Genomic DNA, 17,012 nt, shown 5'->3' on the forward strand with positions numbered 1-17,012 from the left:
TCATACCAACCAGTCCCAAACCATAATGCGGACCTGCTCGAGGCCTCAAATCACATCAAGCAACGTCGAAATAATGAATGGCACCCCAATTCGAGCTTTATGAACTTTTACATTCGATGCCGAAACCTCTCAAATCACGTCCAATTGACCTCAAATTTTGCACACAAGTCATATTCGGCATTACAGACCTACCCCAACTTTCGGAATCGGAATCCGACCCCGATATCAAAAAGTCCACTTCCGGTCAAACTCCTCAAAAACCTTCAAACTTCTAACTTTCGCCAAATGACTCCAAAATGACCTACGGACCTCCAAATCCACTTTCGATCGAGCTCCCGATACCAGAATTACCATACGGAGCTATTCCCAGACTCAGAATCCTAAACGGACATCGATAACACTGAAATGCACTTCAACCCAAACTTACGAAATTCTTCCAAAAATGCTAACTTACACAATAGGCGCTGAAACGCTTTCGTGTCATCCAAAACCCGATCCGGGCATACGCCCAAATCCAAAATTATCATACGAACCGACTGGAACCTTCAAATCCTGATTCCGAGGTCGTTTACTCAAAAATCCAATCTTAGTCAATTCTTTCATCCTAAAGCTTTCGAAATGAGAATTCTCTTTCCAAATCAACTCCGAACTTTCCGAAATTCAATTCCGACCATGCGTACAAGTCATAATACCTGAAGTAAAGCTGCTCCTGGCCTCAGACCGATGCACAACACGCTAGAGCTCAAAACGACCAGTCGGGTCGTTACAATAAGGGTGAATGTTCATATTGTTACTGATGATATAGTGGGATCGGGATGCGCGCCGCATCATTTGTTGTTTATGTATTCTTCTTCTTCTGCTGTGATTTATTCCTGTAGTATTGTAACTGTCTTAAGGATTGGTTATAGTTGAGTACTGGCAAGATATTTGGGTTCCGTATTTATTTTGCTGCAATTCTAATTCGTTCCATATTTCCTTTTTTTTTTTGCATTATTATATACTGTTTACAGGTTATATTGTAAATTCCCCGTTGTAGCCTCGTCACTACCTCGTCGAGGTTAGGCTCGGCACTTACCAGTACATTGGGTCGATTGTACTGATACTGCACTCTGCACTTTCTGTGCAGATTTGGAGCTGGTTGTAGCTAATCGAGAGGTCGGTTGCAGGAATTCATCTAGGAGACCCAAGGTAGTCCTGCAGGCGTCCGCAGGCCCTGGCGTCCCCTTCTATGTTTCTATTTTCCTGTTTTCTTTTCTTTCGAGACAGATGTACTTCTTTCAGACCAGTGTTTGTAGTAAATCGTAGTGTGTTCGTGGATTGTGACACCAATTTCTGGGTGGTAATAACTTCGGTATTATTAATAGTATATAGATGGTCGTTTTATTATGTACTTCCGCATTTATTTCAATTTGATTTAGTTTTGTTAATTGTAAACTATAAAGTATAAAGGAAAAAGGCGAATAGATCTCTAACGTTGGCTTGCCTAGCGAGTGCGATGTTAGGCGCCATCACGGTCCCAACAGAGGAAAATTCGGGTTGTGACTTCGTTATCTCCCTATGAATCATATGTTTGTAACAATAAGGGCAGAATTATTCAATTCTAGCCGAGAGCAAGTTATCGTAGCAATTAATAATGCAAACGCTCTATACTATCATCGACTAGTACTTCTGATTACTTCTAATTCAATGAGATAGTTACAGCCTAACTGAAGTGTTCTACACTTGAATGTCCTTTAAGAATTGTGAGCAAGGATAGCAATGGGGCGGTACGGGGCGGGGCGAGTTTAAGCTTATACAGTGCGGGTACGGGGAACCACAAATTGCGGGGCGGGGTGATGAAAATATTTCTAAAATTTTAGCGGGAAGAGGCGGGTTGCGGGTTGCACTTTTTTTATACCAGCTCTGTTTCATTTAAATGCACAGAATTCACATCGCCTCCAGTGACTCTCGTTCTCTCAATTGCTTTTCTTTAGATTGGTTTTGGCTTTTTCAATTTATAGTTTTCATAGATAATTAATGTCACTAAGTTACAATTATTTGTTACAAGTATTTATTTGACTAATACTTATCCAATATCATTAGAAAAAGAAAGATTTTGCCCGAGTACTTACACCAACATAGAGAAGCTGGAGTAATTAATTTACAGAATAATAGTTTGAGTTTCATTGCTAATGTCTAATTTATAGTCATTCTCAACTAGTTCAAGTTACTCAACTGACAGAGTATACTAATTTCTAAAAGTAAATTCCTTCCTTAGCAAACTATACTTGTGGATTATGTATAAGGTAGTTAATATTCAAAAGATTTAAGTAAAATCTATCACATCTTCAATGCATTATATACCAATTGGTTCCTCCAGTGATAACAGATCACTCTGGGAGAATAATTGCAATATATAATATAAATGAAATTTTGAAGACAATTCAAACAAATTAAAATAGGGACTTGTTCTTGAAATTAAACTCATAAAAAAAGAAAAACTACTCCTTATAAATGAACGGGAAGAAAAAAAAATTTAAAAGAAAAAAACTAATACGTGGTGGGACGGAGCGAGTTGAGAATTGAAAATTTACTATGCGGTGCGGTTTAAAGTCCTAGCGAGTAAAGGCTGAACCTGTCCCACAACAGCCCCGCCCCACCCCATTGCCATCCTATTTGTGAACTAAAGCTTTAACATTCAATCTGCAAAAAACTTAAAACGAGATCCTGGATTATCCAAAACCTATTATGAGATGATATATATCTCGAAAAGTAGTTTCCAAAAACTTTTACATATACAATCAATATAAGACGCGACGTACATCTCTCTAATAGTACTCGCTGATAGTTTCCCCTTACAAAATGTCATCTACGGATAAAAAGAGGACAATATATAATCTATAATGAAGGACTAAAATCCAAAAAAAGCATAATGGAAAAATACGATATATACGATGTAAACTAATGAAAGGATACCAACGTAATTGAGTGCAACTTATAATTCAAAAATAGGACCGATTAAATTTGTCCTTTAGTATTTGAATAGTAAGAAGAAGAAGTGAAGGAATTGGCTTCAAGGTCCAAAGGACACAACTTGATCGTCATTGTCATTATCTTCTCTTCACATAATTCAGTAATTTGTACTCCTGTTTTTAGCGAAGAATTATTTCGTGGCCAGCCTCATTCATTAAAAGTCAATGAAATACCAGCAAAAATTTAGAAGAAATCCACCTTTATTTGTAATTAAAACCGGTCATTTAGGGTCAGTAGGATAATTAATTGTAAAATGATGAACTGTTTCTATTCTATAAAAATTAAATACAACTTGCTAGATTCGCCGAGTAAGAAATTGCAATATGGGGAGAACGAAGTATTTGTTTGGAGCATTCAAATTAATTTCCTCCTATATTTTTTTCCACGTTATTTCTCCTATAAATAAATAAATAAATAAATAATTTAAGCTCAACCCACCCAAAAGAATTAAGGATGACGTGTTGGCAAGTAGATCCAAATTTTCATTTCTCACGGTTTTATGGGCGGTTCAAGTCAACTTCTTCTTCTTCTTTTTTTCCACGTTAATTCCTAATTGAATAATAGAAAGAATCGTATTTATTGATCCAACGAGTATCAGAGAAAATGACACAAAAAGAAAAAAGTTCCAAATGCATTCACTAGGAAATTTCCATTTCAATATAATTGTGAATATATTTACTTTGAAATCTTCCTGAATATGGAAAGGCAATTGTTAAGTAGTGGTCATGCGTACCCTAGCCCTAAAAAGGATAAGCGGTCGCTGCAAATATAACCTGACATATAAGTCTCGAATCCCATAGAAAACTAAGGTTTAGCTATAGCTATCTAATATCACTAAGAAAACAAGTTAAAATAATTTTCAAGTTATAAAGATTAAGATTTTTGTTTTAAACTACTTAACTAAAAAAAATGCTAAAGTAATAATTAAGATTATCAACTAAAGAGAAATATGTGAATTGAAGAGAAAAAAAGCCTAGGATAATGATTTCCTCAATTATCAGGATGAATCCTTAATGTGTTCAATATAATCACGCCTATTTATTCTCCATTGATCATGAGTTCTCATGTTACCACAATTATCTCTCGATCAAGAGCAGTAATTTTCTAGAATTATTCTCTCAAACTAACCCTAGTTAGCAATTCAAGCGACTCACAAAGACCGTGCCAAAGTTTCGTTATCTCTAATCCCACTTTTAAATCCAAGTAATTAATCTCTTAACTTACTCAGAAGTGACGTTGTTCAACAACAAGCTAATCAAGTATTCTTTTTCAAGCAACACATGATAAATATGCATAGTTAATCGATGGTCAGTCAATTAACAAGAAGCAAAACGTAGTTGAACAAATAGATTATAAAAACGGCTCAATTATAATTAAGCATGGTCAATAATTCACCCAATAATTGATTCCATCAAAACCCTAGAAGAAGGGTTTAGCTACTCATACTATTACTCAAAAACACATAAACCATTGTCAGACCAACATCCATAGAAATAAAGATAAAAAAGTAGAGAAAAACTCTTCGATTCGTCTTGTGGAATGAACTTGAGGATCTTCCGAACTCAATTTTGCTTCAACAATTGTGTTCCTTGCCTTCTCAGGCCAAGAATACGCCTGAAATAAGGGTTAGAAGCTTTTATATCACGTCCCTAAGCCAAATGACTAAGTTGCCCCTCAAGATAAAACGCGGGCAAATTTGCCCTTGTGCTATAGTTGTGCTTCACACAAGGTCCAATTTTCCTTTTCTTCAGAAATTGCCTTTTAGCTTCATTAATGCTCAAATCACCTCAAATCTTCATTCTTGGCCTCCTACATAACAAACTTCAACAATTAAGCTCAATTGGTCTTCGTTCAACCTTCAAAACACCTAAAAACACATCAAAACAGGGGTAAAATATAATCGATTAAATATAAATCTCGCATATTATCAGGTAGTTACATATCAAAATACAAACTTTTTTTTCTTTTTGATTTTCTGTTCGGTATTTTGTATCTGTTTTGGTGTCCAATTGATTCATATTTGTGCCGAAAAGTCTCACTTTTACGGTAAAACACTCCTTGCTACAAGCTACTCTATTCCCAAGAAATATTGTCAATAAATGAACGAAAAGGTTAATTTAGTTTTTGTTTATCTTAATTTATTTAGTTCTAATGACAAATCAATTAGTGCATGTTTTGGGAGGTAAATTGTGTTTGTGAAACTAAAATTTATTCACAAACAAGTTGCTTAAATGCAAGTCTAACTCTTCCTTCCCCCACCCCCCACCCCCCAAACACACACATGATCCCTATCTGCTTTTGTTTTCTTTCTTTCCCTCTTTTTGCAAATCCAGTTGCGAACATAGGCTTAATTTATTTTCTTTATTTTACGCGTCGTTTAGGGTAAATTTAAAGCAATCAAATGGAATGTATGACCCCCCCCCCCCCCCCCAAAAAAAAAAAAAAAAAAATTCAAAGTAAACTCTCTACACATGTGGAAGCCGGAATATCTCAATTATCAAATACACAATGGACTTGAGTTGTGCATTGACTCGCTAAATTAAGACAAAGTCAACATCTCCACAACCTATGCATTATCTTTTTCTATATAACATGAATATCCAAACGCATCTCAAGTATATTACTACACGAAAACCTTTGTGCAAAAAACCAAGGTATCATAAATTGTAAATTAAAACTACTTCTTGAAATAATTTATTTGGAGAATTAGAAGATTATAGTTCTTCATCGGAAAAGAAATGGCACCACCACCAACCACCACTATTCCGCCGTTCGTCGGCCTTATTATGAGGGTTCTTACGTTCATTTGCCTGTTGATTTCACTCATCTTGATTGCCACCAACACTAAAACTATCCCTACCAATATTGGTGATGTCAAAATCAAGTTTAGTGACTTCTATGCTTACAGGTAAAATTCTCACTTTATTCTAATATAAGAGTATATAATTTTAAGCAATATATAGTATTAGACTGTTGATGGTCTATTGAAAACAGTCTCTCTACCTCCACAATTAAGAGGTAAGGTCTACATACACACTATTCTCCCAGGCCTCACGTGTAAGAATATATTGTGTATGTTTAAGGTCTGCGTACACACTACCCTCTCTGAACCCCACCTATAAGAATACACTGCATATGTTGTTGTTGTTGTATATAGTATTAGTACAGTTGGTTTTCTTATTTTGACTAACTTTTATGAGAATATGCAGATACCTGATTGCTACTGTGGTAATTGGAATGGCTTATACTCTTCTCCAAGCTGCTTTCTCAATTTTCCTTGTGGCCACAGGAAATCGCCTTGGTGGTGAAGGTTTCTGTCTATTTGACTTCTACGGTGACAAGGTAATTTTATGCTTTTAGCCGCATAAAAAATAACAGCCGACATATATTTTTTTGTATATATGTGCATTATATGTATATTTTAAACATTTTTTGGCTAATATAGTTAGTTTCGGCTGACCGGTCAATTTTGTATTTTACTCATAAAACAAGAAAATATAGAGTTTAACTTATATTAACCGATAATTTAAAATACAATCTAGGCACCCAAAGTATATTTGTAGGTAACCCTCCATATATAAAAATGGGATGAGACTTGTAATCTTGAATATAAACTAAGTTACTTACAACAGGTAAATATTGTATTTGTTCTCTTCTTTCTTTCTTTGTAGTTTAACTTGTATATACCGGCAATAGACAAAGAATTTTTACATTAACTTGTATATACCGGTAAAGAAAATCATTCACTACTCAAATACAGCAGTAATAATTCTTTTTTTTTTTTTTTGAAAACAAAAACCCTAGGAGGACTGCCTGTATGTTTTCGCTAGAATTTAGAGTCAATGAGTCCAGAATAAGTGCAACTTCATACTATATATATAATTCGAGCGAAAAACTAACGGATTCTGATTTTTTGTGTGCAGATTATCTCCTACTTCCTAGCAACAGGAGCAGCAGCAAGTTTTGGGATGACACAAGATTTGAAGCAACTTCAAAACGGTGACGACACACTGGACAAATTTCTGGGGATTGCAAATGCTGCGGCCAGCCTTTGCCTTTTGGGATTCATTTTCGCTGCTGTTTCCTCAGTTTTCTCATCTTATGCTCTTCCCAAAAGAGCTTAATATTAAAAAAAAAAACAACTTAATCTCATAGTTTAAATCCAATGCTTTGAGAGATTATTTCAAGATTTTGAAGTTTGCCTAATGTTGAGTTTTATTTTGTATTTAAAATGTATCTGATTGTTTTAAGTACGTTGGTGAAGTTGTGTAAGTCTTAGGGTGGTTTTGTATTTATTTTGTAATTTTTGTTTTGAGAATTGTATTCTATTGGGGTATTTAATTTTCCATTGTATCCTTTAGAAATTGTTTTATTCCAAAGTTAATTAATAAGAACATATTGCCTCCAAAACCGTAGCTCTTTATTTAGAGACCGTTTGCAATCTTTATTTTTGAGAGTAAGTGAGAAACTTATGCTGACGTTAATATAGTTTTTAACTTTTTAATTATTTGAATCTTTTGAAAAATATTAAAGAGAGTGACGGCCGGCCAGCTCCTTTTGATACTCTTCCCATGTGTATTAATTTTCCATATCAGATAGATTTAAAAATGAAAAAAAAAAAATCGATCAGATTTTCTTTGCGTCTTGCTTAGAAGAAGAAAATAAGGAAAGAAGATATAAAATTATAGGTATGCTAAAACCTAAACTTTCTTTATTGTTCATATGGATTTTCTTATTGGGAAAATGGGCATGTTAGCTCGAGTATTATTCGAAATTGATCAATTTTACCCTCTATTAGGAAAAAGTTTCCTTTTTGCTCTTACCAAGTCAATCTAAGAGTAACCTTAAATCATAGTCAAAAGATGAGTAAATTAGGCTTATTTCTCAAAAAAGTAATTAGATACGTGGAATCCACCTATTTCACGATAGATACACTATTAATAATAAAGACAAATAAAAAAATGATTTACGTACTATCCACTAGTCCACTAGAATATGAATGAACAAAAAATTTAACGAGCAACAAATGTGTCTTATTCAAAAATGTTCTTTTCTGAAGGAAAATGTGATTACTTTTCCTACACATATGCATTATCATTTAGGGTAAATTTAAAAAATGAATGAACTTGAGTCGTGCATTGACTTGCAGATTAAGACAAAGTCAACGTTTCTACAACTTATTATGCATTATCCTTTTCTATATAACACTAAACTAATATTGCATCTCAAGTATATCACTATAAGAAACCTTTGTGCAATAAGATTTAGGTATCGATAAATTTTAGTTATTTCTTCTAATAAACTATTTGTAGATTATTATTCATCGAAATTAGAAATGACATCACCATCGACTACCACCATCCCTCCGTCCGTCGGCCTTATTGTTAGGGTTCTTACGCTTATTTGACTGTCGATTTCACTCATCTTTGATTTCCACCAATACTGATACTATTTCTACGAATATTGGAGATGTCAAAATCACGTTTAAGGATGATTTTGCTTACATGTAAAATTCTTACTTTACCATAATTTATATTTTCTAAAGTAATACTTCCTGTAATACTTTTTCTTTTTTAGTCTGTTCCAAAAAATAACATATTTCTATATTTAGTAATAACTAAAATTTTTATTTTTATTTTTATCCTTAATAAGATAATTTTTAGCCACACAAATTTTTATGAATTATTTTTTACCATAAATTTCAAAAGTCTTTCATTATTTCTTAAATTAAACTCCGTGCTCAGTTAAATATTGTCACGTAAATTAGGACGGAGGTAGTATAATATATAGTAGTAGTACATTAAAATAATTGACAAGACGATTACTAACTTTTATGAGAATATTCAGATACTTGATGTCTACTGTGATCATTGGAATGGTACACACTCTTCTCCAAACTGCTCTCTCAATTTGCCTTGTCATGAGAACAGGAAATCCCGTTGGTGGTGAAGGTTTCCCTCAGGTTGACTTCTATTGTGACGAAGTAATTTTTTTCCTTATCCCTTTTATTAGATGGTAAAACTAGAAAAATATTTGTTGTATAAGAAGAGAGAGAAAAGAAGAGAACAAACATAAAGTACAATAAAGACAGTCACTCACACCTCAAATTATAATTGAAGTAATAGATTTAACTCATATATAGGGACAGTATAAAGATTTAATTTAGAAAATCATGTAGTATAATCGTGATGGTAGTGTGTAAGTTCAGAAGTTTAAGTTTATGGGTTCCTAAGAATTCTCAAGTTAATAAATATTAATAAGTAGATTGATGAAGTAGGTTCCAAGCTAAATATTCTTATATATTTAATGAACTTTTCAGCACAAATATAGGATCTAAACAAAAGCTACTGTGTTCACGGAAACTCGTAGTTATTATGTTGGATCCGCCCATGTGTGAGTCACGACCGAAAATCTACTAGTCGTGATGACACCTAACACAACCCGCTAGATAAGCCAACTAACAAAGAAATTGTCTGAATCTTATATATTTCCCAAGGACGGGTAGTACAAATCATGAGCTTCTAAAATTAGAATTTACAAAGATGGTATGAGATAAATACATCATCTATTCGAAATGTACATAAACAGAGTTTTATGAATCTAAGGCTACCATGAATAAGAGGCAGCTACGACCGGAACGCAGGTACATCTTCAAATCCAACTCTCGTCAATCTCAGCAACGTCAGCAGCCAACATCTGCACGCAAGGTGCAGAAGTGTAGTATGAGTACAACCAACCCCATGTACTCAATAAGTAACAAACCTAACCTTAGGTTGAAAGTAGTGATGAGCTAGAACAAAGGTCGGATCTGACACCAGTGGCCAATAACAATTCTTAACAACGTAATGCAAGTAATAAAAGAAGAAACTCAGAGATAAAATGTTCAGCTTAATCATGGTTCCCCAAAATATTTTCGCTTTTCAAGTATATCAGTGAAAACCCAAGTCTTTTTTCGAAAATTCCAAAAAAATGAGTAAGTTGGAAAACTGTAATTTTTCCCAAAAATTTTCCACTGTAAATGTTTCATTTTTAAATGGTATGAGGAAAAGTACATCTCTATGCCTATATGCCAATATGTGTGAGGGGTCATGACTTACATAATACCCTACAACATGAGGAATAAATGCACCTCTATGCATGTATGTCATATGTGCATGTCAATGCCATGTACCTCAGAGATGGACTCATGTACTCACACTCTCAGAGTACTCAAACTCACTGTCTCACACTTTTTACTCATCATGCTCAACCACTCAGTACTGTATATGGCCAATCTGGCCCAGGGAAGATCCATCCCGGAATATATACATCAACTGACCATCAGTCACTCAGTACTGAGTAGGGCCAAATCCAGCCCAAGGGGAAGATCCATCCCCATGTATATAAATGCTTCGGACAAGATCCATGTCCTGGGAAGATCCATCCCTCAATATAATCAACCGCGCTCACTGGGGGTGTGTGCACACTCCGAGGGGCTACTTCAACCCAAGCGCTATATCAAACCAATCATGTCACAAATCAATATAACTTGTTGCGGTATGCAGCCCGATATAACATGATGCAGCGTGCAACCCGATCTCATAATATCACTCACACTCGGGCCCTCGGCCTCACTCAGTCATCAATCTTTCCAGCCTCTCGGGCTCACAATGCCATAAAACTCGCCCAAAATGATGATATGATGTGTCAATAAATGGTAACAGAGACTGAGATATGATATTCATATGAATGCGTATGACCGAGCATGTAATGCAATGAAAGCAGATAACTCAACAACAGAAATAAGCTCAGCAGGTCCCAACAGGATAAGCATGTAGCCTAGATATGGTTTCTAACATGGATCACAGCTTAATAGCTCAAGAACGTAGATATTTCATGGTTACAGGTAAGATCAGGTAACTACACAGTACCACAGAAATAACAGAGTCACAATTCACACGGTGCACGCCAACACGCCCGTCACCACAACATCGACCACATAAAGCGTAATTCGGGGTTTCATACCCTAAACACCAAGGTTAGAAGTGTTACTTACCTCGAACAAGCCAAATTCCAAAACTGAGAAAGCCAAGCGATGCTCAAAAAATACCATCTTGTGCGTACCGACCTCCGAACAGCTCAAAACTAGCCAAAAGCAACTCAAATACATCAAATAATGCCAAAGAAAACAAACCCATGGATAAATGTTGAATCTTTAATCAAAAGTCCAAAATAATCCAAAAGTCCAACCCAGGCCCGCACCTCGGAACCCGACAAAACTCAAAAAAATTAACAACCCATTTAATTACGAGTCCAACCATACAAATTTTACTCAAATCCGACTCCAAATCGATGTTCAAAATTCAAAAATTAACTTTATGAAACTTTAGGCTAAAACCCCCAATTTTCTCTTTTGGAACCCTCAATCAACTGCCGAAAACGAAGATAGATTCATGATATAAAATCAAAAATGAGTAGAGAACACTTACCCCAGCCCACATGATGAAAATTGCTTCAAGAATCGCCTCAATCCGAGCTCCATAACTCCCAAAATGTAAAAATGGTGAAACCCTCGAAATAGAGTACTTTATACTTCTGCCCAGGCATCCTCTTACGCGAACGCCGGAAATCCATCGCATTCGCGATGAACAAAATATAATACCACCAAAAATGCTCTATGCGATCGCGTACAAAGAATTGCAAACGCGAAGAAGAAGCGGCCACTGCCCAGCTCAGTCAAACACACTACGCGAATGCGTGTAGGCTTACGCAAATGCGATGCTCGAATTGCAGCAACCTACGCGAACACGTCTGAGGACTCGCGAACTCGATGAACAATTTCCCCCAGCCTTTAAACAACTCTACGCGATCGCGATCCATACCCGCGATCGCGATTAAGGAAACTAGATACGCAGAGTTCTGCAGAACCAGCAATGCAAAATGAAGGGAAAATAGTCCGAAATCAATACGCCCGACCCCCTCGGGACCCCCATCCAAATATGCCAACAAGTCCTATAACATAATACAGACCTACTCGAGGCCTTAAATGACACCTAACAACATCGAAACGTCGAATCACACCTCAATTCAAACTTGATAAACTTTGAACTTTTCAACTTCCAAAACTCGTGCCGAAACATAGCAAATCAATCCGGAATATAAATCCAAATTTTGCACACAAGTCCCAAATGATATAACCAAGTTATTCCAACTCCCGGAACCACAATTCGAACCCGATATCCACAAAGTCAACTCTCGGTCAAACTTTTGAACTTTCCAAACCTTCAAATTTTTTGCCAATTTGTGCCGAAACCTTCTGGAAACATCCAAATGCTTGGGCATACGCCCAAGTCCAAAATCACCATCTGGGCCTGTCGGAACCATCAAAACTCCGTTCCGAGATCAAATTCAAAAAAGTCAAACTTGGTCAACTATTCCAACTTAAAGTTTCCTAGTTGAGAATGGTTCTTCCAAATCAATTTCGAATAACCTGAAAAAGAAAACCGACGATTCACACTAGTCATAATACATCATACAGAGCTATTCATGCCCGTAAACTACCGAGCGAAGGGCAAATTCTCAAAACGAGTCGTTACATCCTCCCCCACTTAAACATACGTTCGTCCTCGAACGTGCCTAGAGTTATTCCCAAAGCCATCAACCCGTCGTGTAACCTTACCATGCCCATACCCAGGGGTGATCCCATGTCACCCTAATCCATATAAGCCTGACGACACAACATAACTGAAAATCCTTAATTCAACCTTAGCCCATGGACCTTAGAATCCAATTTCCAATATCCGAAATTTCTTATAAGACCCGCTTCTCGCATCTACAAACTGTATAAATCTGAACAAGTTGTGTCAAGCCATCACCATAACCTAAGATGTTATCACGCGATATACCGCATAATTCAAATACTCATAGCAAAATCTCCAATCACAGCAGCTACCCTAAATAACCCAATTCCTGTAATAAACCTCATGTCAAACAAAACCTCGTTCTAAAACCTTCATACACTGCCGATTATGAAAGAAACACGCGAAAACTCAGAACCATTCATCAGATCAACAAGTCATGGAGCTCTTCTCCTTCAACAAGAACTATAGCCAATTTCTAAGTCGAATTCCGATATTATCCTTCCAAATATACCGCAACCAAATCCGATAGTACCCATCCTAAATCTGAAGACTTCATCTTATCAAATACCAATTACTCTACTGACATGCAACACCAATACTACCTAGAGCCACAAACCGTACAATCCATGCACCTATGTGTAATAATTCAAATGTACTCAAATATGGAAAATGACCCAAACGAGAGAACTACCCTGCTAGTTCAACAAGTACCGCCACAACGAAATGCTGAAAATCCATCACACACCGTAGAACCATAACACACGAATCTAACACAAAGGATCATACCTCAACATAACTCTGCTGCAATGCGTGACCCCATCCAAACACTGGTCCACATTATATACCTCAAGCCACCTTGCTCAAAATCAATAACCACGTGCAATTTGACGTCTAGTACCAAAAGTGCATGACCATAACCACTGAGAATGAACATAATCAATGCGCAATCAATCATTCAACACCCTAATACTGACCTCGCTCAAATTCCGCCATAAGGCCCAAATAGAACTGCACCATGTATGTATATAACCAACGAATTACAACCCCTTGTAGCATAGAAGGGTGACTCATAGAGCATCTCAGAACAAAAATAAGCTCAACTCTAAACAAATGACACATCCCTCAGCGACAACAGTACGGAGTCAACCAATCCGACCTGATGTAGAACACACATCCTCATTGGGCCTACCAATGGACCCCAAATCAACTCTGGTCACCCACAAATATTTACATAACCCTCGAAATTCCACAATGACTGAACTATAAAGCATACTATCATTTGGCTAGCTTTGGCCACATATTCACAATCCACAACCACGAAACAATCTGTTTCTGAGAATTCCCGGTCTAAAAATCCATAGAACACACGAATCACCATATTTGATCCCAACTCTAACGCCCGAATGTATAACACGTATCTCATACATGATAATTCCATAAGGAATACTTCTATAATTATCCTGTATCACCTAGCAAAATCTGAACTTCAGCAACCGATCATCCACGCGAGTACCACAACATCAGTGAAGCATTCGCAAGTAAAAACACAATGCGCCTTCTGAAATGTGCACCCTTCTAAGGCAATACCAAGTAGAAATATCATTCACCTAGCCATCTGAAACCGTCCATGTTGCTTAATAATTCATGACCTTCCCTTCAAACTGAACCATGACCTTGCACACGCAAATCTTAATCCCACACCACACACCGTATCAATCATGCCATCATATAAAGAGTACAAAAATCTCATAATCAACTCTGAGTCCCAAGCAAAATACATACCCGATCAGTCAGAAACCTTTCATTTGATCTCATCCAGGATAAAATCACGATACACAACATGTTCCACACACCGGTAGGAAATATACACCTCGAACCACGGTGGAAGACACTGAGAACACCTTGAAACCCCTTTGCACATAACCAAGTCATCAAGACTGAATCTCTCTAACTCAACCGAGCCATGCGGGTCGCCAAACCCAAGAGTATTGCCACGAAACACTTATAGAGTCTCACTACATCATAAGTACCAAAAGAACCGATCATACCCATTACCGTGCTGATCCAACCTACTATCCAACTACCCTAGTTCTCCGAGTTTCTTCTAAATTTCCTTCAAGTCGATACCCAACTCACCACAAGAGATCCTAGCGCGTCGCACGCCTATGGACGCGGACTCAGCTTTTGCAATTTTTCAGTTCGCGAAGAAAGTCGTGCCTTCGCTTCACCTTGCTATTTTGTGCTTTCAGTTTTCTCCTTTTTCGCGTCCGTTTTCGTGCCATGTACGAAATTGGATGAGCTCCCAATTCTTTCTATCTCTTCCTTTTTGTGTCAAATTGTCATCTTTTGATCATTTATCATCCAAACTCGTTCCTACACATAAGAAACACATAATGAGCATATTCACTTCAAAAACCACGTAATCTCCCGTGATTCACACAAGAATTAATTAGCAAATATACTCAAAAATATGCACTTTTCGTCATTTATCACAAATCTCTATGTAAGTATGTAATTATAACTTGATAAAAATAGTATCCTGACCTACCAATCAAGGAAACAGCCTCTCTACCTTCACTAGGTAGGGGTAACGGCTGCGTACACACTACCCTCCCCAGACACCACATATGAGAATATACTGTGTATGTTGTTGTGTTATTATTGTTACGAAACAACATTGATGTATAGAGTTATTTGCAATTACTTTTACTCTGTCAGTGCATAAAACTTAAACTTCTAATTTATGAATAACGTGATGGTATAAATATTTTTCAGATCGTCAGTGCCCGAGATTATCTCTAGGAAAAAAATTACCTTAATTAGCAGGACTTGAAAGCCATATATATAGGTTAAATAACCTTTTTATTATGGTTGGTGCAGCTTATGTCCAATAATTCGATCCAACGATCTGAGAGATTAATGCAAAGATTATATGAAGTTGCCTTTTGTTATATTCTTTAGTTTTGCCACATTTGATCGTCATATAGTGTTGAATTGCAATTAATTTGTAGGTAATTGTTTATGTACGTTGGTGAAGTTGTGGAAGTCTTAAGGTGGTTTTGTGTTTTTTTCTAGTATAACTTTTGTTTTGAGAGTTGTCCTTCAATTTGGTTATCTGTCACCAATTGTCGTGAAGGAAAATTACATATAATTAAACAATGACCAAAGACTATTACCATGCAAAACAAAAGGTACGTAGATTTGGACACAGTTAAAGGAAAATGCGAGGTAGCTGTCTAAACCGACAAAATTAAAAGAAGGAAAATTGCATAGATGAGAGTTTTATCAGACAATATGTCAAAGTTGTTTAAATCAATTAGTATCGCAAAATCTATAATAATAGTTTATAAATTTAGTGATATCGATGAAAGTTTTATCAGACAATAATAACATAGACGAGCTGAGTAGGGCAGGGTAAGGCTTGACTTAACCGCTAAGATGACACCTAATAAATTGCAAATTCCAAAAGATGAGATCCGGCCAATCCCAATTTTAGAGGAGCTATATCACAATTAAAAAGTAAGAATTAGCAACGAATAAATTTTATAGCGCTAAATAGAAAAATATATCGCTAATCATATTTAGAGATGAATTAGCGATAAATTATATTCTGTTAGTTACGAGCGATTTAGCAATAGATTATTCGACGAAGTTCGTAGCTAATTTTATTTTTTTTATTTGCTTTTTGTAGTGTTGTGGACACCAAGCGCAAGATTGACTGTTAGATTACATGGAAAACCAATAGAGGACATGTCTCTTTCTAGTAGAACAACTTGTCCAATAAATACCTCTTGCAAGGTTATAAATGATCCGGATCCCACAAAACCATGGTCACAACTTGACTTGTGGCCACAACTTGAACATTGAGCATAATTCCAATCGCAAAGGATGACTAAGATATTTGGATCCTAGTATTATCTTGTCTATTCATCAAATCAGCTTGGCATACCACCAAAGATGTGGTGCAGTGGATGAGCCTGCTCTTTCCTTAACTAGAGATTTCGGGTTCGAGCCTTGGGTATGGAAAAATTCTTGGTAGGGAGCGCTTTCCCCCGAATGGGGCCCTACGCGGTGCGAATCCGAATATAATCGGACTCTAATGCAGGTACCGAACACGCGATGCGAATCCGAATATAATCGAACTCTAATGCAGGTACCGAACATCGGGTGAGAAACCAAAAAGAAAAATCAGCTTGGCATGTCAATAAAAGACACAAGGTCAGAGAAAATTTTCCCAAGAAACTTCTTTTCAAAATATTCTTTCCACATACGAATTCATTTTTTGGTTTAATTTTGTTGCAAAAATATGTTAACGGTATCAGACTTCCTAGAAAATTGGATGAAGATAAAATTGGCTCTTTATTTTTTATTTTTTTTTGG

At 36.3% G+C, this 17,012-nt stretch overlaps 1 protein-coding gene across 1 annotated transcript; it reads left to right on the forward strand.

Moving 5' to 3' along the window:
• The first annotated feature begins 5,615 nt into the window (after positions 1 to 5,615).
• Positions 5,616 to 7,420, forward strand: LOC109206420 (CASP-like protein PIMP1). Its single transcript, XM_019369238.1, has 3 exons — positions 5,616 to 5,920; positions 6,222 to 6,354; positions 6,936 to 7,420. The coding sequence occupies exons 1-3, from the start codon at positions 5,751 to 5,753 to the stop codon at positions 7,134 to 7,136; spliced, it is 504 nt and encodes a 167-aa protein (XP_019224783.1). The 5' UTR covers positions 5,616 to 5,750; the 3' UTR covers positions 7,137 to 7,420.
• Positions 7,421 to 17,012: the final 9,592 nt, after the last annotated feature.

This window comes from Nicotiana attenuata, unplaced genomic scaffold (assembly GCF_001879085.1).
Source record: "Nicotiana attenuata strain UT unplaced genomic scaffold, NIATTr2, whole genome shotgun sequence".
Classification (NCBI taxonomy): domain Eukaryota; kingdom Viridiplantae; phylum Streptophyta; class Magnoliopsida; order Solanales; family Solanaceae; genus Nicotiana; species Nicotiana attenuata.